The 26,854-nt window shown below is 42.9% G+C and overlaps 1 protein-coding gene across 2 annotated transcripts in view; it reads right to left on the bottom strand.

The window, feature by feature from the left end:
• Positions 1–20,204, bottom strand: part of rgs7b (regulator of G protein signaling 7b) — a 132,658-nt gene extending 112,454 nt beyond the window's left edge. For both annotated transcript variants that reach the window (XM_072667046.1, XM_072667045.1), the window contains exons 1-2: positions 19,925–20,204; positions 18,153–18,265 (exon numbers count right to left, since the gene is read on the bottom strand). In XM_072667046.1, coding sequence (XP_072523147.1) covers positions 18,153–18,230 — 78 coding nt within the window. In that variant the 5' untranslated portion in view covers positions 18,231–18,265; positions 19,925–20,204. The remainder of the gene's footprint in view (positions 1–18,152; positions 18,266–19,924) is intronic.
• Positions 20,205–26,854: the final 6,650 nt, after the last annotated feature.

Below are 26,854 nucleotides of genomic sequence, written 5' to 3'. Positions count from 1 at the left end.
GTCTATGGAGTCAAAGGAGAGCGCAGACTATATTTAAACACAACAGTCTACAGGAAGAGAAACATAAGCTATGATTACACATATTATAGTTTACACAAGAATGCGGGGGGTCAGGATTGCAGGAACAGACTGCATGTTACTGATCATGATGAGTTCGAAAAAAAGGTTTGTTATGCATCTATCTGGGATACCCTAGCAACTTCCAAGCAACCATGCAGCAACACCCTAGCAAAGACTAAGCACCACCACAGCGACCACTCCCCTAAGCAACCACTTAAGAACCACCTAGCAATCACTTAGCAACTACCTGGGATTCCATTACAACTGCCTAGCAACAACATCCTAGATACCACAGTAACCGCCTATCTACCACCTGGGATATGAAACAAAACACCTAGCAAACACCTGCGATGTCATGTTTCTAAATGGGCAACCACCTGGAAACATCCTAGCAACACCTTAGCAGCCGCAGGTAGAGCTACTACAGTATAGGAGGACACATATCTGCAAGCTGGGATACCTTAGCAACATCCAAGCAACCATGCAGCGACACCCTAGCAAAGACTAAACACCACAGCAAAGACTAAAACACCATTTAGCAACAACATAAAGACCACCTAGCAATCACTTAGAAACGACCTGGGATACCATAGCAATTACCTGGGATACTACAGTAACCACTTAGCTACCACCTGGGATATAAAAAAAATAGCAACCACCCATGATACCATTGGCAAACACTTGGAAACATGCTAGCAACACCTCGGCAGCCACCTTGCAGCAACTTAGCAACAAAATAGCAAAAACCTAGAATAGCATAGTAACCATTTATCAATACCATAGCAACCTCTTAAAATACAATAGTAACAGCTGTAGCAACCACCTGTAATATCATAGCAACCCCTTGGTTCAAGGAAACAGGCTGCATGCTACTGATCATGATGAGGTTGAAGGATGTGCTGCTACACTGCAGCAGAACACATACTGTATCTGTGAGCGTGTCATGTGTAATTTAGGTCATCCTCCAATCCATGTTTTTAGATTGTACATAAACCCGTTATGGAAAGTTTAAGTCAACAGTCTGTGTTGGTACATCTGGACAGGTTTTTCTCCTCAAAATACCAGAGAAGGCCTTCTGCCCACACAGCCTTCTCCCAGCTGTTCAACACAATAGGGGGTTTGATCTCCTAGAAAAATGTCCCACTAGAAATAGATCAAAACATCTATTCAAAGAAGCACAGAGACTCTTCTGAAGATAAAAGACAACCCAGTTTCTTATCGCTCATATAACCCTATATTTCCGTGAACTGTATATACCTCTAACAATAGCTAAAAGTAAGTAAAACGACTGGAGGCTTAGTCATATAGCAAAGGCAGGCAGCCACAGTGGAGCCCTTGCCCCAGTTTTCTGAGAGCATGGTAATGTTTAAATCATCTTAGAAATTAGTGACGCTCGCTCTAGCGTCTTAATGACGATCTTTGTGCCATGACGATTTTGGGAAACACACGCTTGATCTGCTTTTGCAGGCGCTGGAACAAAGAGACCCCATTTACACCTGGTGGCTTCATGCATCATGATTCTGTGCTGTTGGTGATTATTCACATGAGCATAGAGGTGCAAATGCTTTTAAAAAGGCTATTGCTCAGAGGTGTCAGAGGTTCACGGCATACTTTAGCTGGTTTTAGATGTTAGACCAAACAATCTGTTCCAACTCCAGATTGTTTGGTCTAATTGTGCAATTGTGTGATTGTCCAAATCAAACATGTGGGGTACAGCAGTCACTCTCCTCAGTCACTGGAGCAATCACTGGAGACACCATAGCAACCACCTAAAATACCACAGCAGTCACTTGGCAACATTATAGCACATCTAGAAACACCAAATCAATTTAATTCAAATACCAACCACGCAGCAAAATCATAATTACCATCTAGCAACCACATAGCAACACCACAGCAACCACTTGATATATAATAGCAGTCACTTGGCAACTTTATAGCACATCTAGAAACACCAAATCAATTCAATTCAAATACCAAGCACGCAGCAACATCACAGTAACCATCTAGCAACCACATAGCAACACCACAGCAACCACTTGATATATAATAGCAGTCACTTGGCAACATTATAGCACATCTAGAAACACCAAATCAATTTATTCAAATACCAAGCACGCAGCAACATCATAATTACGATCTAGCAACCACATAGCAACACCACAGCAACCACTTGAAATATTATAGCGGTCACTTGGCAACATTATAGCACATCTAGTAACACAATAGGCCCTATTTTAGCAATTTTTTGGCAAGCTGCCAACCTCGCACTGCTAAGCTAGATTTAGGGCATGTCAGTGTATCTTTGCTATCCTAACAACAGGAAAAGTGCGCCTTTCGTGGCACAAAACGAGCAAAAGGCATGTACTAAGTCTCTAAATGAATAGTGGGTGTGTTTTGGGCTTAACGTGCAATAAACCAATCAGCGTGTCACTCTTCATTCCTTTTAAGAGCCAGGTGCGGCCTGACTTTGGTGGATTGCTATTTCAACAGTGCATTGCGCGCGGTCTGGGAAGGCTTGCTGAGGCGGCGGTTCGCCTCTAGAATAAGGTAATTTTATTTCGGATTCTGTTTATTGTTGATGTAAAAGTTTGCATAGCTGCCAACTGGTGTACGCGTCCTGTGACAGTTCACTGGCAAAATAGCAATGAACGTCTGCCTGCTGACGTCTGCCTAGGTTGTTGTTAAGTGGTGCACCTGTGTTTTCCGTTGTCAAGATAGCAATGTGCCAGAAATGCCCATATTCGATAGCCGATATATTCGCAAGCACTGCTGCTATTTAAATGCTGCAGGCGGGAGGTGTGAAAAGGGTCCCATAAACCACCATAGCAACCCAAAACATCCAGCCAACAGTGGTATTGTGGTCAGAAACTGACCACTGATGAAGAGCTAGAAGATAACTTACCCAAATTATACAGAACAAATGAGCAACTGTGGGCACCAATAAAATGTCTAATAATAAGGTAAAAATGGCAAAATATGGGTTACTATATGACTGTAAACCTACTAAATACACAGTATGTGTTTCTGATAAAATGGCGAACATGTGTATTTGACTGTACAACCCCTGTATGTTACAGTGCAATTCGGAGATATGCACACCGTGCTACAGCAGACAACCTATTGCACATTCTCTGATGAAATGGCCCAGGCAGATAATTCCCCACACTCCTAAATCCTTACACTGTTCCTATCCCGATTTAATCACTTTACAGCCCAGTGTTCAACCCAAAAGCAGAGCGTTAGCGGTGTACTGCCCCGCAAAAGAGAGAAACAAAAGACTCCAGGAGACCCAATGAGGAACTCTCTGATTCTACCACAGCCTAGAGCAGATAGATCAGTACAAGCTAAAACAGCTGTGCTTTATCTGCTAATAGATCTGTGAGCAGCTCCACCGCTGCAGTGCTGGGGGATGGCACTACCAGGGCCGCGCCGTTCAGAGAAGCAGTCAAATCTCATTTATGCCACAGATCCCATTCATATCTGATCTACTCACCGAAGACTAAACACCAAAACATGCACAATTCCATCATTCACTGATGCTCAAATCAGATTTATTACATATTCTCAACACATATCTGATCTCACTGAAGATCTCCAGATCTCCTTTGTGATGAATTTACATGGTCATTTCAGCCAACAACCACATTCCAATGGTGTGCCTGAGCATCCAGATACAATCTGTTCTCTCAAGGTTCTGCTGCAAAGGGCCGAGTACACCGTCTACACTGTTGAATAATAGATGTCTGCTGCTAGGTGGTATATATTTGCAGTGATTGTGCCTCATCTGTTAATTGACCGTTCATACAGTATATGCAGTTTATACAGTTAGTGTTTGTCTTAGCCTCAGTTAATGGAGTGTTTGATACATATTGTGTGTTAAGCTCAAATAAATGCTGTGAATGAACCATTCATTAATTCAAATGATTTACCTAAGTTGAATAAACCCTGTATAATTCCTCGTTACCACATGAACTCATGAACCCAGGTGCTGGGAGTCACTGTGGTCATGGCCACTGAGTGGCAGAGTTAGCACTCAGTGTGAATGAATGCAGCTAAAACACAAAAACCATCAAAACGGGAAAGAGCTTTTGTGCAACTGACTGCACAAACAGATTCTGCAAGAATTCAGAGCTATATTTTTACAGCCTGCCAAAAGAGCTGAGGTGTTGCTACAGAGAAGAGAAACTAATGGATAGCGGCAACTCACAGAAACAACTGGAATTTTGGCACCAAAACATGTGGGAGCTCTCTGAATACAGGTGGGGGCAAAAGCCAACCCACCGTAGTTGCGAGTTTGCATAGTTGCGTAGAAAGCTAGCAAATCTGGATGAACCAGTCAGCTAAATGTGCCTGAAAACAGTCGGAGACACTCCTAAGACCAATCAATTAACTTTGTGCTTACAGATATCAGAGGTTTTTGTCCTCTAAATGGGTGTTATTTGAGCCTCAGTTAGCTGGACGTTCCTGGGTACACATTAATGTCCACAGACCTTTGGTTCTTCTGTAATGTGGTTGGATCGCTGACGATAATTGCTTGTTTAATTCTCAGCTTGGCCATTAAAAAGCACAAAAGCAACCGACTAAAGGGGGGCGTGTTTTCCCCAGTTGCCAATTCCTATAATCAGCACCAATTAGTCAGTCAAATGAACTGTTCTTGTCAAAGTAGGCGATTCTTGGTGGCATTCAATGGTGAAAATCATTCTCTGAGGATTAGACAGAAGCCTCCCTTGTGGGATTTACAACCTTCTAATGCTTAAGCTTAAGTAGTCAAAACATGAACACTGTTCCACACACATACTAAAAGAGTCAACACTCCTGTACATTAAATTGAAGTCACAAAGGCTTTGTTTAGAACGACAAATCTGATTTTTAGACACATCCCATTCGAAATCCATAGGCATTAATATGGAGGTGGTCCCCCTTTGCAGCTCTAACAGCAGGTCTGGAGCTCTGCAGTTATTGGGTTAGCAGAGCGTTGGAGATTTTTCTGCGCTATGCTCCTCAGCACTCTGCAACTCCACTGTTGTACACGGGTATTCTTCCGTCCAGAGAGGAGAAATCAGGAGACGTCTCAGTGCAGAATGGACTTCTTTATTCGTCTGCGCAGGTGGAACAGCTTAGTCGGCCAGTGCTCAGCTCACATTTAGCTCTGCCTGCAGCCTGCCCCCACATCTTCAGCACTGTGTTACCATACAGCTTTTATAGGTGGTATATAACGCTTTAGAGCCGGTATGTTTTCATTAAACAGACACTTAACCTTCTGACATTAAGGATCTCACAGTTCTAACAGGCTGTATATGCCTGATTCTGAAGCAACTGACCCTTAACCCCTAAACTATCAGACCATATGTCTGCCATGCTGGAATTCAGTGAGCTCTTTAGAACCACCCATTCTTTCACTAATGTGTGTGGAAAGGCAGACTGCATGGCTAGGTGCTTGATTTTATACACCTGTGGCAATGGAACTGAAGCTAATCTGATGTCAGTGATTAAGAGGTGTGTCCCAATACTTTATTTACTTTAATCAAAACAGGCTTATTTAAGCCTTAAAACATTGAAACATTAAAACTTCATATGTGAAGTTTTAGAAGCAAATCCGATTAGATAAAGCCTCAGAAAAGTGGGGCTGTTAATCCAAGTATACAGTAATTCAACAGTACCTCCATTAAAGCAACATTTTTACCTTAAAATAACAGCTTCAGATTTATTGTGATGCTCCACTAACCTGTAATAAGGAGGACAGCATTTCAATAATTGCTAGTCTGGACTCAGCAAGGCTGGTTTCACATACCCGAGTGTACAATCCTGTAGTTACTCCATGGCCTCAGCCCACATGCTTATTTCACTTTTAGTGATGGTTCTATATGTCTGCTTGTCAAGAAATGTATGGGAAAGACGTGGCTCAAAGCATAAATTCCTCCTCCTGGCTGTAGGGGGAGCCCAGGACGAGAAATGCAAATTCTTACATAAAGCTGCTTTAATACTGGAGCTTGCTGGGTTTGCATGGGATGTTCTGGTGAAGTTGCCAGCTTAATGTTGTCAGTTAATTGTGCAAGAGTTTGTATGCAGCAAAATTCATATTTTGACAATGGAACAGCTTATTCAATAAATTCAAAACAGTTTTACACAGTTTTGGAACCACCTTTGGATCAGCTAAGCACAAAGTTTGTGGGACCAATTTTCAAAGCTTTGTTTAATTTGACGTCCATTGGCTGGCAAAAATCAAGCATTTGGTCCAGTCCTGAAAGCGTTTGACCTTGGTGTTCTCCACTGGTTGACTCCTGGTTAACTTTAACTGTTTGTTTGTTGCGAAAGTTCCTCAGAGAAGAGGCCATCTGGCATGTTGCCCTGTGCCTATAACATCGCCTGCTTTATTTTTGGCCTATGCTAGAATATTAGTGGTACAGTGAACAGCAGAAAACAAGAAAACACAACGATGGGGAAGCGAGGGCCATATGATGTATTTCAGTTCAGTAACCTTTAACTGATCTCTAAAGGGGGAGAGTTTGAGAGGAAGAGAGAGAAAAAGAGAAAAGAGAGGTCATGGGAGGGTGTGTAGAGTGTAAGAGAGAGAAAGCATGTCAGACAGAAAGAGACTGAGAAACATGACTGAAAAAAGAGCATTTATGATCGGACAGAAATTTAGTGTGTGTGGATGAGAGAGAGAGAGAGAGAGAGAGAGAGAGAGAGAGAGAGAGAGAGAGAGAGAGAGAGAGAGAGAGAGAGAGAGAGAGAGAGAGAGAGAGAGAGAGAGAGAGAGAGAGAGAGAGAGAGAGAGAGAGAGAGATAAGGGATGTTTAATGGATTGTGTTCTGGGAAATTAATCACGCCTGTACCACCATGATGTCATCATAACAAAATGACTGTGGCTAGCAGGAGGAAGGTCAAGTTTACCCTGTTTGAGCTACAGACATGGGCAAATACAGGCTTGTTTTTATACTGCCTCAGGACATGGGGTTATACATACACAGTCTTATGCAACAGTTTAGAAAAACTTGGCCAAATCACACACTTTGCTTTTTTATATATATAAAATTGAGACGCAGTAAACAGTTTGGACACCTTACAGGGCCTGATCACACCTGGCATTAACCCCTTAATCAGCCTATGGCCCGCCGACAGTGTGTTATTACAAACTATTAAAGTATAACCCCACCAGTTCGTACAGACGTCCCTGTAGCTACTGAGTAATACACCTTATTATCAGCAGTTTTGGTGATCAGATCACGTTCGGTCAAGTCAGGTGTCAACACCCCTGATCACGGGATCATTATGATCGGATTCTAATATGGATCACTTGGAGTACGAGTAATAATTACTGTGGATCTTGGCTTCTCTCCCTATCTCTGCTCCATCTTCCCTGCTCTCTCTTGTGTAGTATATTTCGATTTTTTGACTGGATTGTTTTTACACTCGTCTTTAAATCTGGTCCCCAGTCTGACCAGTTGAGATCTGATTTTACTTTCTTGTATAAAAACTCACAAACTCATACATAATGTCCGTTCTACTCCCTGTAAACAACCACTGTTACTCTAAACTGCTCACAGTCTCCCAGCACAATTTTGATGGGAAGCCGTTGTTTACAGGGAGTAGAACGGACATTATGTAGGAGTTTGTGAGTTTTTATACAGGAAAGTTAAATCGGATCTCATACTAGTACTTCTGAGTCAAGTACAAATGACAAGGTAAGTCATTTGGCCAGAGGTTTTGAATAGGACTATGATTATGATAGCACTTGCTTACTTTACAAACTAAAGAACCATTTTTGGTAAATAAACAGACCGTCCCTAAATGGCCCTGCTGCCACAAGGCTAATCCACCAATACACAAGCCTTGGCTACATATTCCTGCGCATGTGCATCTAGCCTGCACTTCATCCCTCATGTAAAATGTATCAGCTGGTGCACAGTGCATTATTCAGCGGACAGCGTGGCACAGCCTCGCAAAGGACAATAAGTTTGCAATGAATATATTAAAATGCACTGCAGCAGCAACAGGCCTGGAAAAGTCACACAGGAACATTTTGTGTTGTGTGCTTTTTTCCGTGACGATCCATTAATGTCATTCGGCGCAGTGGAGTGACAGTGATTCAGTAGTGATGTGTGAGACACTCTGGCTCATCCTTCTGCTTCCTTCATCATGTCTGAAGTGAAATATCGAAGATGATGCGCTGAAATATTCAGATGTACAGTGTTCCGGGTTTCGTGGATGATCCAACTGTGGGACATTAAAAATTACCATGCTTGCGCTGCTTCTCATTTGTGACGTATGTTACTACGCTGTTGATCTCCTGATGTAGCAGTGTGGACAAGCCAGAGTCGGTTTTTGAGTGGAAAGCGGATATTAATTGAATCAGCAGCTGCTGTGACATCGTCATAAATAAAGCAGTCTATCATCGCTGTCAAGTTCTACCTCCTTTTTTGCAGCCTTTCACTTTTGAACATAATGTGGATCTGACAGTTTTTGCATTGTGTCAGACTTTCATGATGAATAGACCAATAGAAACGCTTCAAGATTACATTGACTTATGGGTTAAGCAGGGTTTTTCCCTTCTCGTAGAAAATTGACATTTTAGAGATACAAGGATTTCGCATGACAGCGACAATATTTTACATTCACTTTCAAAATAAAAATCTAAAATCTAAATCCTAAAGTGGGTTATTTTGGAAAGTGCCACAGATTTAAAAGTTCTCAGTTTAAAAAAGGTGGTTAAACGTTGGACCTCCTTACTGTAGGTAGCAGTAGTTGTGTTATTACTTTAAAGTAGATTCATCAGCCAAGGACTATATGCTGGGGACCATTGCTGTTTGGGATAAAGAGCTTTCTTATTTATGCTATATGTTTACATATGTTTATTTACACTGCCTGGTCAGAAAATAGGTCACCAACTGGATTTAACTAAGCAAATAGGTAAGAGCCTCCCATTGGATGATTACTGCATGGGTGATTATGTTTCAGCTGGCAACAAATGATCTAGCCCTGACTGATGCAGTGTGTAGCTTCTCATTTGTTAAACAACCATGTTTCCTGCAGTCGACATCCTGCAGTCGGGAAAAATATGTTAATCTGTTTCAGAAGGGTGAAATTACTGGCATGTATCCAGCAGAGAAATTGCTGAAACTACTAAAGACGGGTTAAGAACTGTCCAATGCATTATTAAAAAAGTGGAAGGACAATAGGGAAACGTCATCTTCCAGGAAGGAACGTGGTCGAAAAAAAAAACTTGAATGATCGTGATTGGCGATCACTTAAACGTTTGGGGAAATCAAATCATAGAAAAACAGCAGTAGAACCCAGGAATATGTTTAATAGTAAAAAGTAAGAGCATTTCCACACACAATGCAAAGGGAACTCAAGGGATTGAGACTAAGCAGCTGAGTAGCCTTAAGAAATCGTGTGGAGATCAGTGAGACTAACTGGCAAAAGCGGCTTCAGTCTGCTGGGGAGCATGAAGATTGGACTCAAGATTGGAGCAATGGAAGGAGGTCATGTGGTCTGATGAGTCCAGATTTACCCTGCTTCAGAGTGGCAGTGCTTTGATCTGGGGTTGCTGCAGTTGGTCAGGTCTAGATTCAGCAATGTTATGTGCCCAAAGAATGAGATCAGCTGACCAACCTGAATACACTGAACAAGCAGGTTATTCAGTCAATGGACTTCTTCTTCCCTGATGACACGAGCATATTCCAAAATGACAATGCCAGGATTTATCGGACTCAAACTGAAAAAGTAAAAGAGTGGTTCAGGAAGCATGAGGCATCATTTTCACACATGGATTGGCCACCACAGAGTCCAGACCTGAACCCTATTGAAAATCTTTAGGATGTGCTAGAGAAGAATTGGCACAGTGGTCCAAATCTCCCATAATTAATACAAGATTTTGGGGAAAAAGTAATGCAAAACCAGACAGAAATAAGCACTGTGACATTGCAGAAGCTTGTGGAAATGATGCCACAGCGAATGCATGCCATAATCAAAGCTAAAGGCGGTCTAACGAAACACTAGAGTGTGTGATCATTTTTTGCCTAGGCAGTGTGTGGGTGTATATATATTTTTTTACTTAGTTGTACTTGCACATATGTAACACATTTGGGACATTTTCATGTTATAACATACATATATATCATAGTAAATGAATAAATGAGAGGCTGTAAATGGCCCAGACTATAGAATATACAAGTAATAGTCAAGAAAGGCACCTTGAATATTATATTAATAATAAAATAAAATAAAAAAATATTTTCCAATTTTGGATTGGTATCATGGCAAATGTTATTCTTGCAATTTCCTGCTCTATCCCATTATATCAGGATATTGCACCTAATCTAGATGCTTCCTCAGCAGGAAACCTCTTCTCACACTTATAAATTCAGACAGAAAAGCATGATAAGCACAAAGAGTAATGGCAAATAAACTCGGAATTGGAACGGGCAGGGAGCAGTGTCTGCAGGTACTGCAACCCAGGTCTTCTCTGCACTATTAAGGCAATCACTCTTCATAGAGCAATAGGCTAAGCGTTAGTCTGAAGGGAGACTGCCAAACAGGTGCTCTTTGATCTGAATAAAAGGGAGACTTCAGCTTTTGTGTTCGTAATTGCACAGAATTGAACTCCAGCAGAACTCTTTATAGCCACGAAGGCCGACGTCATAAATGCCACACAGGAGAACACACACACACTCAGGCTGTGTATGCAGGGCTGCAAAGATGGGTTGCTCGTTTCTGCTGGAAAACATGAATGGCAATGCCCGGCTAAAGATAGGCAGCATGTTTTGATTTTTACTTAGCAGAAGCCGTTCGACTAAAAGCTAAAAGCAGTGTAGTGGTCAAACGGCTAATGAGGAACGAAAGCTAGAAGCCCACCATCATCATTAGGCAAATTGCACCATGCTATTTGGTGAATGTAGCTTTCAGATCTTATTATCTGTGTAAGCATGTAACTCGGACAGGAACACATCAGCCATGCGTGCCAATTTCCACTACTTTAAAGCCAATCATGTCAGTGAACTCTTCAAAGGAACCCTTATGACTGCTAGAGCCTTCAGTTTAGGCCATATGTCAAAACTCTGGGAAAGGTTTCCAAGGCCAAAGAATTTATGCATGTTTTTGTGGCAGTTATTCTGATTTTGTTGAAGTAACCGTCTCTACTGTCCAGGGATGGCTTATTACTAGCTTTCCAATGAGACATGCTGTGAGGATTTGATTGCATTTAGCAACAAGAGCGTTAGTGAGGTCAAGATGTTGGATGATCACCACTGCACCTCGTCCCCACCACTTCCCAACATGACTCCAACTTAGGATGGAGCACAATCATTCCAGACACTGCTCCACAGCTCAATGCTGGGGTGGGGCTTTATACCCCTCTAGCCTACACCTGGCATTAGGCATGGTGCCATTAGGGTCATGTTTATCTGCTATTTATCTGAGTCTTATTCTATTAGCAGTACTTCTCTACAGGGACTGGTCAAGCTGTGTGTGTGCATTTGCACATTTGAGTCAGCACTAAGGGCCACTTAAAAATAGCTGGATGCCTTCTTTGGAAGGGGTGTAAACAAACATCTTCTCTGAAGGCCAGGAAGTCTCCACTTGTATTTCTTAACCTGCTTTCCCTTGATCACACTGCTTGTGTCTATAGACAACTCTATCTCATTTTAGCTACGGTCAATGATGCAGAACTCTGGGTATTTCATTAATGCAGAATTATGACTTCTGCCAGTAAAATATAATACTATACTATAATCCTCATAGACAGAAACTACTGGTGACAAAGGGACATAGTGGAGATGAACCCATCCTGAAATTAATTGACCTAATTACTTACAGTGATTTGTTGAAAATTATACCAAGTCATATCAGACTGCATGACAAATGATCACAGCTGGCTAATGTTTGATTGTTGACATATCTTACCATCAGAGAGCCTATTACACAATCTGATGCAGCTGAAAAAAGCTGGAGTTTGAGTGGGATACGGGAACAGGGGAAACTCAGACAGATGTACTGAGAAACTCTGAATTCCCACAGTGTTCCCTGAACAATACCGTTTACTTTTGGTTTCAGTTGGTGCGTCTTGTACCTTGACTTTTTTCTTTTTCATTTTTATCCAATTTAGCTAAACTAATTGACCCACCTATTCACTAGGACCCCCCCCCCCCCCCCCAATGTGAAGTCAGCCATCACCTCTTCATGAACTGCCACCAATGCAGGAAGGCATGGGATCCCCAGTTCTGATACATCAGCCAACAGACGCCCATGCAGGCTAGCATCATAATAGGAGCAAACAGGGCCATGGAGTCAGGTCTTAGTCTGGTCATGTACTTTTTGTAATCCATATTGGTTACTACCCTAATCATGAAGAAAATGAAGTGCTTGGGTTTTCTCTACACTCTTAAAAAAAGGGTGCATCAAATGGTTCTGTGAGAGATGCCATAAAAGAACCACTTTTTGTTTCATAAAGAAGAGATGTGTGAGTGTGAAGAGCATTTTAAAAATGTCTCAAGAACCTTTACTTTGTCTTCACATTCACACATTTCTATCACAAACAAGGTGGTTCTTCTAAGGAATTGAGACTGTGTTTACAGTTGCTAGTGAGCAGCACTGGCATGGCATTAAGCTACTAATCCATCCATCTTCTTATCTGCTTCTTCCAGATCAAGTCGCAGTGGGTCCGGAGCCTACCTGGAATCATTGTTCTCCATGCAGGAATAGCTAATGAACAGAGCTCCATTGCAGAGTCCATTGCAGAGTACCACACACTATTCACCTATTCACTCACACCTAGAAGCAATTTAGCATAGCCAATTCACCCACAATGTGTGCTTCCTGAGAGGTGGGAGGACCTGGGAAGAACACACAAAAGGTCTTTACAGACAGCGACCGCAGCAAGGACCATCTCCACAACCCCAGAAGCAGAGCAGTCTTCTGGAGTTGACTCCCTATCACTAGCTGTTAGTGTATACTTATCTAGTCCCTGTAGAGAAGTACTGCCAATAGAATAGAACCTATGGTCATGAACCTGCCAAGCGTGGGCTAGAGGGGTGTAAGCTGTGGAGCACTGGAACTGTGTTCTCTGGAATGATGGTGCTTTATCCAACACTTTTGGAATGAGCTGGGGAGGTGATCATCCAACATCCTGACCCAACTAACACTTTTGTTGCTGAATGCAATCAAATCCTCAGTTTCAAAGCGATACTACAGAATCTAGTAGAAAGTCTTCCCTGAACTCTTTTTGTTTGTGTCCCAATACTTTTGTCCATATATTTTTGTAAGACAATAGTGCCATTTGCTGAAGTGTACCAGGTGTGTTAACGTTTGTCTAATGCATGCAACTTTTTTATTAATGAAGCTTTTTCCCTTTTACTCTTTTATTAGTAAATCAGTCGTCAGATTTTCAGGATGAGCTTTTAGAAGACGCTAATCACGCGCTCTGCTGTACTTTCTATGAAGTGCTGATCTAGGTCATATCATGCATCGCCTGTCTAGCGGCGTTTTAATCCCCAGAGAGGAAATTAGCCAACGAGGTGAATCAATTACGGTTGCGTGCAATTAGGCCCCTCACTCAAACTCGCTTTCAGCATTAGCGGCCTGATTCAGAAATACGACGCGCTAGTCAGTCAATCACGAGCCCCCACAGCTCGGATGTGACTGGCGGCCTCAGCTTGTGAATGTGAAGCAGAATGCAGTCAACCAACAACGACAATGACAACAACAACAACCCCAACAGCAACAGCAGCTTCATTTCCATGCTGTGAATGTAGAAGAGAAGACCGTGAGGCAGGCCAGCTGCGAGTTCTCGGTGTGGCGAGCCAGCTACAGAGTTATGCAGGTGCTAAAATATTCAGCAGCTCCTTTAATTTTAGGGCTGAGACCCAGATTCAGCATCATTCAAGACGACGAAATGTTCAGAACAGGACTCGTTAGATGGTGGGCTGCAGAAAGCAAACTGAAATCAGCCCAGAGTTCTCCTCGACTCCAGGAGAAGGAGATAAAGATCCGGCACATTACACAGCCAACCCAGCACAACATGAAATGCCCCATATTCCTGGAACGGACTGTTCATCAGTTCCAGATAGGAAGATATAGGCGATATTGATATTCACTTTGACCCACTGCAGAAACTGGGACACGGTCTAACGCCACAAAAGCAGATCCATTAAGTGCATAAAGTCTCAATGCTGAACCAGAACCATTGAAGCTTTAATCTCCTGATTACCCCATTCATTTCCTCCCAATCCTCCCTCGGGTCCCGAAAACACCATGGTCACTAACCTTCAGCATTAGCTTAGCTGCCAGCTACAGTACTGTGTCAGCTCATATGTAGCTATTTTAAATCTAACAACTGCCCTGCTAATACAAACTCCAATTATTTTCCCAGCTGAATAAAAAGAAATAAATAATCAAATAATAAAAGCCTCAGCAAGTGAAGTTATTCTAAATCTAGTCTAAATATCTAATATTTCTCATGTTAAGATTGTTGCAAGAATTTTCTAAAAATATTTAACTTGTATCTAGATATTTGTGACATATTCCAAATCACTTTATCTCCTGAAAATGGTAGATTTAGTTAGTTATAAGCACACTGCATGTCCAAATATTTGTGGACATGCATCTACTTTAAGTTACTCATTGTTATTATCCGTTGACCAGAAGAGGGTGGGTTCCCCTTATGAGTCTTGGTTCCTCTCCAGGTTCCTCTCGAATGTGTTTTTCCTTGCCACTGTTGCCACTGGCTTGCTCAAAAGAGGCTCAGACCCGGATCTCAGTAAAGCTGCTTTGTGACATTCAAGTGAAAAGCCTATAGAAATACATTTGAATTAGATTTTTATATTGCACCCAATGCTGACACAGATGTGCAAGTGCACATCCACAGCTTGTTTAGTCCCTGAAGAGGGGAAACATGAACCGACTGGCACCATGCCTAATGCCACGTGTGGGCTAGAGGGGTATGAAGCCCCCCAGCATTGAGCTGTGGAGTGGTGTTCTCTGAAATGATGGTGGTGCTCCATCGAATACTTTTGGGACAAGTTGGGGAGTTGAGGACGAGGCGGGGTTGGTGATCATCCAACATCCTGACCTCACTAATGATCTTGTTGCTGAGTGCAATCAAATCCTTACAGCACTTCTCCCAAATCTAGTAGAAAGCCTTTTGTCATGGACACACCTCAGAGACCTGAGATTGGACTTGTACCCGCACCCCAGAGACCTGAGATTGGACTTGTACCCACACCACAGAGACCTGAGATTGGACTTGGACCCGCACCCCAAAGTCCTGAGATTGGACTTGGACTCACACCCCAGAGACTCAAGACTGGACTTGGTCTTGCACTTCAAAGACTTGAGACATGTCTCACACCCTAAAGACATGAGACTCACTCCATACCTCAAAGACTCAAGACTGCACTCAGACTTGCACTCTCGACACTCAAGACTCAACTTGGACTTACACCCAAAGACTCTACACAGACCTGTACCCAGAGACTCAATTTATAAACTATTTTTAAACAATCAATTATTTCTGTAGATCAAATTAAGCCCACTCGTGAGGACATCTCCATGTACTACAAATGCATTCAACTGGTTCTCTAGAATAGATTAGTGGAATGCTCAGTTACAGAGAAAAAGAATCTGACCTCTCCACAGTGGTGGAGAATAGAACCAGGCATCCAAACATTAAACAACACAGAAAGCTAAACCACAGAAAAAAGCCTGAGACACTGTCTCATGATAGTTTTGCAAAGTCTTTGGCCTAAACATTTTTAATATTAGACAAAAGTATTGGGACACCTGCTCAATCATTGTTTCTTCTGAAAAAACAAAAGTTAATTTTGAGTTCCTGCTTTTGTTGGAGTAACTGTCTCTACTGTCCAGGGAAGGCTTTCTGCTAGATTTTGGAGCAGCATTGCTGTGAGGAGCTGATTGCTTTAACAAAAAGAGCATCATTGAGTTTAGGATGTTGGGTGATCACCACCCCACCTCACCCCCAACTTGTCCCGAAAGTAGTTGATGGAGCACCAATCATCATTCTAAAGAACACAGTTCTTCCACTGCACATAGCTCAATGCTTGGAGGCTTTATACTCCTCTAGCCCACACCTGGCATTAGGCAGCATGGTGCTAATAGCTTCATGTTTATCTGCTCCAGAGAGTCCTATTCTATTGGCAGTAATTCTCTACGGCTCTACAAGCTGTGGGTGTGCATTTGCATATCTGTGTCAGCAACAAGTGCAACTTAAAGTAGCTGTCAAGGGGTGTCCACAAACAATTGGAAATATAGTGTATTTTCATGGCAGACAGGTACATGCTTGGTGTTGTAAGGCTGAATGGTGCCCAATGACAATGGTTATCACTATTTTGCCAATGTGTAGGAAAAATAGTAACTATTTTTATGTGTAGAAGACATGTGTAAGTTCACTGGTGAGTTTGGACAGTACATCAAGAGGCTACATTTGAGTTGTAAAATACATATTAATAAATGTGAAGTTTCTACACAATGACCCATTTCACCACAAACCACTTCAATTTTTACTCTCTTTGAAATTTTCTAAAATTTCTAAAGTGTTCAGCTGCTCCAACTCACAGCCCACACAGATCATTGAGCAAACAATTTAAATGAGCCGTATCCAAAAAAATTAAATATTATACTTCATTTAGCCAAATTAATTAGGCACCTAATTACACTCATGATTGACCGTGGCTTAAAATGCCATCTTCTACTTTAGAGTTCTGCAGTGAAATTGAGTAGAAAATGTGTGTGTAATTAAATTGCAGAACTTCTGAACGTTCTGGCCTAAATATGGAGTTCTTTTTTGAGTAGTGCACCCAACTTTTGAACCTCAGTATTTTGGAATGTACAGCACCCGTCAAACACACTCAAAGCATGCAGCATCTACTCTGTGCAGCTCTACTCTCAGCTCTTCCTGTGGGGGTATATACACATACATACCCATGAAAACACTTGGAGGACTGGGCTTTGATGCACAGTGCACATGTACAGCAGTGAATCAGTTACTATGAGTCAAAACCAGGCTGACAAACTGGAGACAGCACTAAAACAGCTGTGTGTTGGATGCATACCGGTTCCCCTTACTATTCAAAATGAGTCCCCGAGCAAGCCAGTGTGTGTCGTCGTCCCACTGTGTAGGAAATCAGACCCGCAAAGGGAGCTAACCAAACTATTTCTACAGCTAGAAGAAGAAATCCAAGCTTGCACAATTCCAATAAGAACAGATGTCAAAGACTGTGAACAATTCACTCGTATCTTCCAAAGAATTGTCTTAAATTTGTTCTTGAGAAAAGTCTCAACAAAAGGAAACCTGATGTGTAAAACTGTCAATAGAATAGGGTTCTCTGGGACAGATGAGCATGAAACTATTGGTGCCATGCCTATAAATTCCAGGTGTTGGCTAGAGGGGTATAAAGCCCCCCAGCATTGAGCTGTAGAGCAGTGGAGCTGTGTTGTCTAGAATTATGGTTGGTGCTCCATCCAAAACTTTTAGGACGAGTTGGGCAGTTGGGGATGAGGTAGGATGGGATGGCGACCATCAAACATCCTCACCTTACTAACACTTGTCTTCAGATGCAATCAAATCCTCACAGCAATGCTCCACAGCCTACTAAACAAAAATAAACTTCCCTGGACAGTAGAGACAGTCACGCCAACACATTTTATTACCCTTGATTTCAGAGGAAACAGTGAATGAGCAGGTGTCCCAATAAACCTGCTCATTCTTTTGTCCTGAGAGTGTCATTTTAATAATGTTAATAACTATAACTCTACTCCTATTTCTGGGAAGCGTCAGAATAATCGAAATGAATAAAACAAGCGTCTGAGCCGCGCTTCATCCCAAATCAAACCACATGCAGAGACTACTGCCCTTTTCCTTTCCATCATCTCCACCACTGTTGCTTCATGCAGGCAGTTTCTGTGCCCTCAAATCCTACCAACCAGAAGTGGATATTCAGTCACCGCTGACTAGAATGAGATTTGAGTAGAAATTAAATCAGTTGGAGCGTTAAACAAGCCTGCTGCTTCACCAGGAGAACCGATAACCACACGCTGCAGCCTGAAAAGTAGAAAGTAAGACCTGTTGGACTTACTTTTCTGTAGACCAGCATGTTTGGAGACTCATCTGCTACTCCATTGCTGCTCTGTCCATAGCTGTTAGTTTGCGCCATGCCTCACAATGATGAATAGCCAGCGTAGAGTACTCCTACACACACACACACACACAGTAAGAGTAAGAGAGAGAGATACACACTTCAGGACATAAAACATAAAACCCAAATGCCCCAGCCCACAATGCCAACACCCCCCCCCCCCCCCCCCCAAAAAAAAAAAAATAAAAAAGTTAGCGATGCAAAGGGTAACATATATATAAAAAAAAAAAATAAATAAATAAATAAATAATAATAATAATAATAATACTGGACCCCACAACTAACAATTCTGCCAAAATACTCAATTAACACATTTTTAGGGCCCCTATCAGACACAGGCCCTTAGAATCATCCTGTGCTGCTGCACAACCCAAAATACAGACAAACAGCCAATTCAGCATCACCCACTGTACACACCAACACACACCAACTTCAGCACATCCCTCAGCAGTTTGGAAAGCTTCACACGGAGGCGTGATCTGACCAGACCAGTGTCTGAAACAGCAGCTTAGGGTCTGTCACTCTTTATTACACCTTGTGAGCCTTACTGATCAGTTTACTTGCTCAACAAAAACTTAGACAGGCAGAAGTGTAAATATATACATGTGAATATATCGATTTTTAACATATATATAAATAGGAATAAGTGGTATAAAAGAGCGAGAGGGGCTGTAAATAGCCAAAGACAGCTGAACATAGTGTTATTAGGAGAGAAAATCAGTGAAATGAGAGCAAGCAAAGGGAGACGCGAAGGGTAGAGAAGCGAGAAAGACAAAGGAGAGGAGGATAGTGTTGAGAATGAGAGAGAAGGACAGCTTTAAGAAAGATGAGGGAGAAGCGAGGGGTAGAGTGAGAAGAGAAGGCAGAATTGGGGGAAAGGGAGGGTGAGAAAGTGGAAGATAGTGTTAGAAAAGGAGTAAAAATCTGCAAGACAAGAAAGAAGAGGGTGTAAAGAGAGAGAGGTGAGGAAGAGGAGAGGAAATGAGGGAGGGAGAGAGAGTAAGACTGATAGAATGATAGTGTTATAAAAGGAGAAAATACAGAGAGAGGAATTTTGGGGGAGGATGGGGAGGGGGAGGGGTGGGAAGGGACTCCACGGTTGTATCTCATTATGCACAGTTACTGTTATTGTTATTAGGACTGAATTGTCACCCAAAGCAGCTCATCTCCATCCTCTGCTGAAACACACTCCCTCTCCAGCCCGCGGGGCCGCTATGATACCTTCACAGCAGCAGTGTTTTGTTTTGAGCTGCAAACAGACCTCCCTTTAACCGCCTCCGTCTGTCCACAGATTTAGTTAGAACGTGTGCACAACCTGATTACGAGCCCTCCGTAACGCGATCAGCCACTAATGCATCGAGAATGTGCACAGACTAATGCAGTGACTTTCCCTCTTCGTCCGTTTCGCCGTAGCCTGCACTGCCGATGTGTTTACGGTGCGTGGCCGAGACGCAAGCGGCGGGATTTGGAGATGACCAGCTGGCTGTGAGGGCTGCTGCTGCTTGTGAAAGCAGGGGGGAGTGCTATCGTAGTGCATTTCGCTGCCCGGACGCGGCGGTTTCAGCACCACGGACAGCTACCGATGGAACGGCCGAGCGCTCCGCGTCGGTTTCAGCACCGCGGACAGCTACCGATGTTTACGGCCGAGCTCTCCGCGTCCAGACGCCGTCGAGAAGGTGGAAATGAACACCGCGAGCCGAAAGGCAAATTACCTGAAAACAATGGCCCGGTCCCGCGATCCCTCCCCTTCGCTGCTTCAGATGCAGTGCAGTTGGTCAGCTGCCGGTGGGATGATAAACCATTGGAAAGCAATGAAAGGGGCTTGCGTCGCGCTCTCTTGAACGGACCCCAACTAGCGCTCCAGCCGAGGCAAAGGAGGCAGGCAAATCTCACAACTAACGACGTGCACGCGCCTCAACCTGCGACCAATCACACGCTTTGCTTGCGGTGGTCCAGGAAAATAATCCTCACGGCAGCAGAGAGAGGGGGGACATGACAAAACACACGCACACACACACACACACACACACACACACACACACACACACACACACACACACACTTCTGTGGTGGTGGTTGTGGTGGTGGTGGTGGCAATCCACAGAAAACTAAACTGCCCCCCTAAAAAAAGAGAAGAGTGCTTCAGTGATCCCATAAAGGAACCCATCTTTTAGTGGAGGGTTCTTTAACAGAACCTATACATTATTTGGTGGCTCAATCTCTTTTCAAAACACTGTTCTTAAGGGAAACATCTGCAGGGTCCTTTATGGTCCCCCTACACTTTTAGCAGAGAGAACTGAAAGAGTTTTTTATTAATTTATAAAAATGAATTTTAAAAGAGCGATCTACAGGAGGTTAAACATTTAAATATCCTGAGTGGTTCTCTGAGTTGTAATGGTTCTATAAAATACTAAATACAAAAACACTGATCAGCCATAACAGTAGTACCACCTGCCTAAAATTCAGTCCTCCTTGTCCCGCCACAACAGAGCTGCCTTGAATTCAAGGCATGGGCTTCACAAGAGCTATGAAGGCATCCTTTGGGATCCTTTAAGCAGTAGATCCTTTAAGTCCCATAAATTGTGAGGTTGGGCCTCCATAGGTTGCATCTATGAGTCTGTGGTGCTCATGACCCCGTGCAACCGGTTCACCGGCTGTCTTTTCTTGGAGCACTTTTGGTAGATACTGACCACTGCATACCAAAAATCCCCACAAGACCCGCCTGAAGTTTTGGAGATGTTCTGACCCAGTCGGCTAGCCATCACAGTCTGGTTAGAGTCTTGTCATTCTTATGCTTGTCCATTTCTCCTGCTTTTACCACCTTTATCACCTCCAAGAACTGATATGCTGACTAATATAGCTACCTCTGATAGATGCCTCTGCAGAATCAGTATTATTAATAATATTAATAATTATTCACTTCCCCTAATTATATGGCTGATTGATGTATACAACCATTTTTAAAAGGCTCTGTAAAGAAGCATCTGTAAGAGGTTTTCCATTATTACAGAGGAAACATTCAGATGTTTCTTTGAGTCGTCATGTTTCTGTATGCACTCTTAGCAAAAAGGGTTCTTTAATTCATATCAATACTGGAGCCTGTTTTGGTGCTATATAGAGGCATTCAAATAAGTTCAAATAAGCATGTACAAGGCACAACAACAAACTACAAAAACTTCCCAAAAATTAAGGTTAGATTTCCTTCCTTCTGACAGCAGAAACAAACTAAAAATTAAGAAAATCTGACCTTTCATTGAGGAAACCATTGTCAGAAATGGACACCCACATGGCTCCGGATGAGGAGATGATAAGCTCAAGCTGAGCATTATGATTAATAGGCTGTGAACCATTGTCAAATCAAGTTGTAAATGCCACATTTTTGGATTTGATGGGCAATAGATGCCACCCCAGGTGGCTGTGCTTCCAGAGGGGCTGTAAATTAAGCCAGAAGAAAGGAAAATTGGGTGCTGGGCTGGAAAAGTGTGTGTATCGCCCATGATGAAAGCCCTGGCCTTCTCTTCAGAGACGAGCTAATTGCATGTCATATGTCTCACGGGGAGCCATGATTCATGGGGCAAAAATTTATAGCCACTACTGCGCTCTCTCTCTCTCGCGCTTTCGCTCTCGCTCTTAAGACGTATGTCATTAGAATAGGACTCTCTGGAGCAGAAAAACATGAACTTATTGGCACCATGCTGCTTAATGGGGCAGTGGTGGCTCAGCGGTTAGAGCGCCGGGCTATCGATAACAGGGTTGTGGGTTCAATTCCCGGGCTTGGCAAGCTGCCACTGTTAAGCCCTTGAGCAAGGCCCTTTACCCTCTCTGCTCCCCGGGCGCTGGAGTTGGCTGCCCACTGCTCTGGGTGTGTGTACTCACTGCCCCTAGTTTACTAGTGTGTGTGTGTGTGTTCACCACCACAGATGGGTTAAATGCGGAGGACACATTTCGCTGTACAGTGACAAATACATGCACCTTTACCTTTAATGCCAGGTGTGCATTGAGCTGTGGAGCAGTGCAAGTGTGGTCTCTGGAATGATAAGTTGGGAAATTGGGAATGAGGTGGGGTGGTGATCAACCAATAATCCTGACTTCACTGATGCTCTTGTCATTGAATACAATACAGCAACAAATCTTACAGCAATGCGCCAAAATCTAGAAACCTTCTTCCCTGCACAGTAGAGACAGTTACTCCAACAAAAGCAGGATAAACTAAGGATAAACTTACAAAAGTGCTTCACTGTTTACTCACGAATAACCTTATCTAGTTTGAATTGACTAGAATTCAAAGATCCCTCTCAAAGAGCTTAGATACTACTAAACACAAGTCAATAAGGAGACCATAGTACTCTACTCTATGTGTAAGTTCTCAGAAGAGGTGGGTCTTTAGTCTACGTTTGACGACAGCAAGCAACTCTGCTGTTCGTTTCATCACTTCGGTGCCAGGACAGAAAAAAAGCCTGGATGCTCGTCTTCCGTGGTTCTTAAAGGATGGTGGGTCAAGCTGAGCCATACTTGAAGCTCAAAGGGCTCTTGTTGCAGATTGGCTTTTGATCATTGCCATTAAGTATGAAGGGAATGGTCCATTCTTGACTTTGTAGGCCAACATCAGGGTTTTTAATCTGATGCGGTAAGCTACAGAAAGCCAGTGAAGAGAATGCAGCAGCAGGGTTACATGGCTGAACCCATGCTGCCCTAGGACGTAGGAAAGTCATTAAAACGTATCTGCTTTAAGTTAGACGTGAAAATTGTTCAGCTTATCAGTTCTTTCTTTAAGAGACCGGAAAGAAAAACATGGCCTCTTTGCCTTCAGCTCCGACACATTTTCATACAGATTTACTTGTTTTGAGCCACTCTGACATAATTGGCCCTCTGCAGCTGGCACTGAAGACTACTGCACTCCACGAGGCATAACTCCTCTCAAGGACGACATGGAGCAGAGCCAGGCCAACGGAGCCCCAAGCAGATGTCCAATTCTGCCACTCTGCAACATGCTTGAAGAGAAACCACAGAAAATCAGGGCCTGGGCGGAACTTCGAACCGTTATCATCAGCTCTTAACAAATAAGCCTCTGATGTTGCAAACAAGTTCTGAGAAACACAGAAGTGTAAACAGACTGCAAGCCGTTTGATATGTTGACTGCTATCTAGAAATTAGAGCATTCATGATTTATCAAACTATCCAATTAGGAGACTCCAAAAAGACTCACAGCTCAACTGAAAAAGGGCAAACTTCAGATACCAAAGATGTCTCAGCTGATTGAGTACACTGCAATAAAGGGACTACAAAGGGTTCTTTGAGCGATGACAGAAGAGATGCCAGTTTTGGTTCTATAAATGACAATTTTCGGAAAAAAAAGGTTCCTTAAAAGAACCCCTTGTGGCACCTTTTTGCTTTCTGTGCTGAAGTATTTCCTCACAATGACTTTACAGACTAGTATACATATATAAAGTACATACACTATAAGGACAAAAGTATTGGGACATCTGCTCATTCATGGTTTCTTCTGAAATCAAGGGATTCAAAAAAATGCTTTTGTTGGAGTAACTCTCTCTAAAAGATGTTCTACTAGATTTTGGAGGAGCATTGCTGTAAGGATTTGATTGCATTCAGCAAGAAAAACAGTAGTGAGGTCAGAATGTAGGATGATCTCCACCCCAACTTATCCCTAAAGTACTGGATGGAGCGCCACCATTCCAGAGAACACAGTTCTTCCACTGCACCACACCTCCATGCTGGGGGGCTTTTTTTACCCCTCTAGCCCACACCTGGCATTAGGCATGGTGCCAATAGGTTCATGCTCATCTGCTTCAAAGTGTCCTATTCTATTGTCAGTACTTCTCCACAGGTATAAACCCTGTGTGTGCTTTTGCACATCTGTGTCAGCAATGGGTGCAACGTAGAGTAGTTGAATGCATTCATTATAAGGAGTGTCCACAAACATTTGCATATATAGTGTATTTGTACCTATGGGAGAAACAATTGGCCTTTGCAATCAATCAATCATTCATTCAATCAATAAATAAGACAATGCCTCTTTGCAGTCTTGAAGGACTTCCACTGCTCTGAAAGATCTCTCAAACGTTAATTCTCTGATAAGCTTAAAATGTACCTGAAACTTTCTCTGATGGTTCTTCTTTGATGTTGTTGCTCATGTTTCAGATTCAGGATGAAGAAGAAATCACAAAAAACTACCTACCCATGTGTTGTGTGGATCCTGACCAGGAGACCCGACCATGGTTCCTAAATGTCACCTATCTGCACATGGCAGTGTTGTCTCCTGATCCAGCACACCTGATTCAATTCAGCAACTGATTATCAAGCCTTTAAGAGATGAGAGTAGAGAAAACAAGGAACCGTGCAGTCTGGAGGCTGGGAGGGAAACATAGCATTACTCAAAGGTTTCTTTGAGTCATGCTATATGTTTGGTTCTAGAAAGAAACCTGTTTGTAATGGAAACATGTGAAGAACCTTTGAAAGGTTTAAAGGAACTTCTACTGGTGCAAAGGAAAGGTACACTATTTGTCAAATGTTTGTGGACACCCCTTTGGACACCTATTTGAATGAATGCATTTAGCTCCTGTAGCTCATTTAACTTGTCTAGTCCCTGTAAAGAAGTACTGCCATTAGAATGGGACTCTCTGGAACCTATTAGTGTTGGCTAGAGGGGTATAAAGTCCCCCAGCATTGAGCTGTGGAGCTGTAGAACTGTGTTCTCTGGAATGATGGTGCTCCATCCAATATTTTTGGGATGAGTTGGGCAGTTGGGCGTGAGGTTGGGGTGATCATTCAATAATCCAAGACCCTGACCTCACTAATGCTCATGATGCAGAATGCAATCAAACCCTCGCAGCAATGCTCCAAAATCTAGTAGAAAGCCTTCTTCTCTAGACAGTAGAGACAGTTACTTCAACAAAAGCTGGATAAATGTGTTTTAATACCCTTGATTTTAGAAGAAACAGTGAATGAGCAAGTGTCCCAATAGTTTTGTCCATATAGTGTACTTCAGTGACGCACATCCCTATTTCAAATATGGTCCTTTCTGAGACCAAAAGTGGTTCTTCTATGGCATCATTTAACTCTTTGTAGCACCTTTGTTTTAAAGAGGATATTCAATCACTATGACCCAAGGACTGTTGGCTCAAATCCAAGGTCATGATGCCTGCCTTGAGCAGCCGGAACCCAGGAAAGCAAAACTGGCCTTGCTCTCTCCAGGTGGGTAGATGTGTCTCTCTATTCCCACATCACTTCAGGGTGATTCTGGCAGGTATGGGCATCTGCTAGCCAATGCATCAGAGCAGGGTACCTGGTGATTTCCTCTGAGCATGTTGGATGCCCGCTGGCTGCATCGGTGACAGTTTTGAAAAGAGGCAGTGGCTGGTTTTCCATGGGTCAGTCCTCACCCACCCAGTGTCGGAAGCTACAATTGCAAACGCATAAACAGCAACGTTAAACAGATCCTCTATTGTTGTAGCTTTCCATAATATGACCTAGACATAACTGGAGGACCGAAATAAAATCATTTATACTGTCCTTTTTTAACATTTACAGGGTTTACACTCATCTGGGAAGGGTTCATTCAAACTGGTGGAGGCAATGAGAAGCAGAGTTAAACACATTTCTGGCTTCAATAAGGACAAAAGCCTGTGGCATTTCCACATTATGATGCTGATCTTGCTGATTCAGCCACAGTGCTACTCCAGTCTGGGCCCGCAGCCACCAAACAAAGGAAAGGCTCTCTGGGGAATACACGACGGGTGTTTCGCATAAACAGTCTTCTGGAATATCACATTAGATATCTCAAAGCTGTGCAAACAAATCACTTCCTTTCCAGGCTGGTCCTGCTTGACAAATAGTGGCAGAGAGATTGTAAGCTGAGTGCATAATCAAAGTCTTAATAAAAGGCAACATTGATGTACCATCGTTCTCTCACAGTAGCGGCAGTATTTTAACCTCTTTAAAAAAGGATTTGCAAGGAGAATTTCTCCAAGTGATCCTGGGTTTGAATATGCACTGTAATTATGTGCATATCGGCTGGTTGTACTTCAGCTTCTGAAGGTAAAAAGCAGCTGATAAATGCCTTTGACTGACATTTCACAGCATGACATCCTTGATATGATGACATGGACGTATGCTATGCAAAAGTAATACATAGGGACAACACTATTGGTTTGCTATGGGGAAGCCCTGTGGCCAGCCCTAAGGTAGTTGTGTCCCCTAGTGACTACAACAAACAATTTAATATACATTTTACTTGCCTTTTATTTTTTATGCAAATTCTCTCTTAAATAAGTGCACTTTAATTTAATTTAAAAAATACATTTTCCAAAAAAAATAGGCCTTAATAAGAGGTACACATACCTCAGTGCAGGAGTACCAGGTGCTGAAACTCAGCCAGAGCTGCTGAAGACTCATCGCCTGTTGAGCTCCCACATGTCGCCCTTTCCTCTCCCTCCCCATCCCCCACAGCCACCTGTGTCTCCAGGTAACTGCAGATACCCCCCAGTCAGGCTTCACCAATGCCATTTTGGGAAAGAGCAACTCTCTTGGCAGGACCATATGGCACTCAGGCCCCCCTAGTGCCCTCCACGTCCACTGTGCTTCAGTATAAATCAATACGAGAAGGCCTAGGGCTGAACCCTGGG

This window comes from Salminus brasiliensis, chromosome 22, assembly GCF_030463535.1.
Source record: "Salminus brasiliensis chromosome 22, fSalBra1.hap2, whole genome shotgun sequence".
Lineage (NCBI taxonomy): Eukaryota > Metazoa > Chordata > Actinopteri > Characiformes > Bryconidae > Salminus > Salminus brasiliensis.
The sequence above is the reverse complement of the archived record's forward strand: the minus strand, read 5'-3'. Positions and strand labels throughout refer to the sequence as shown.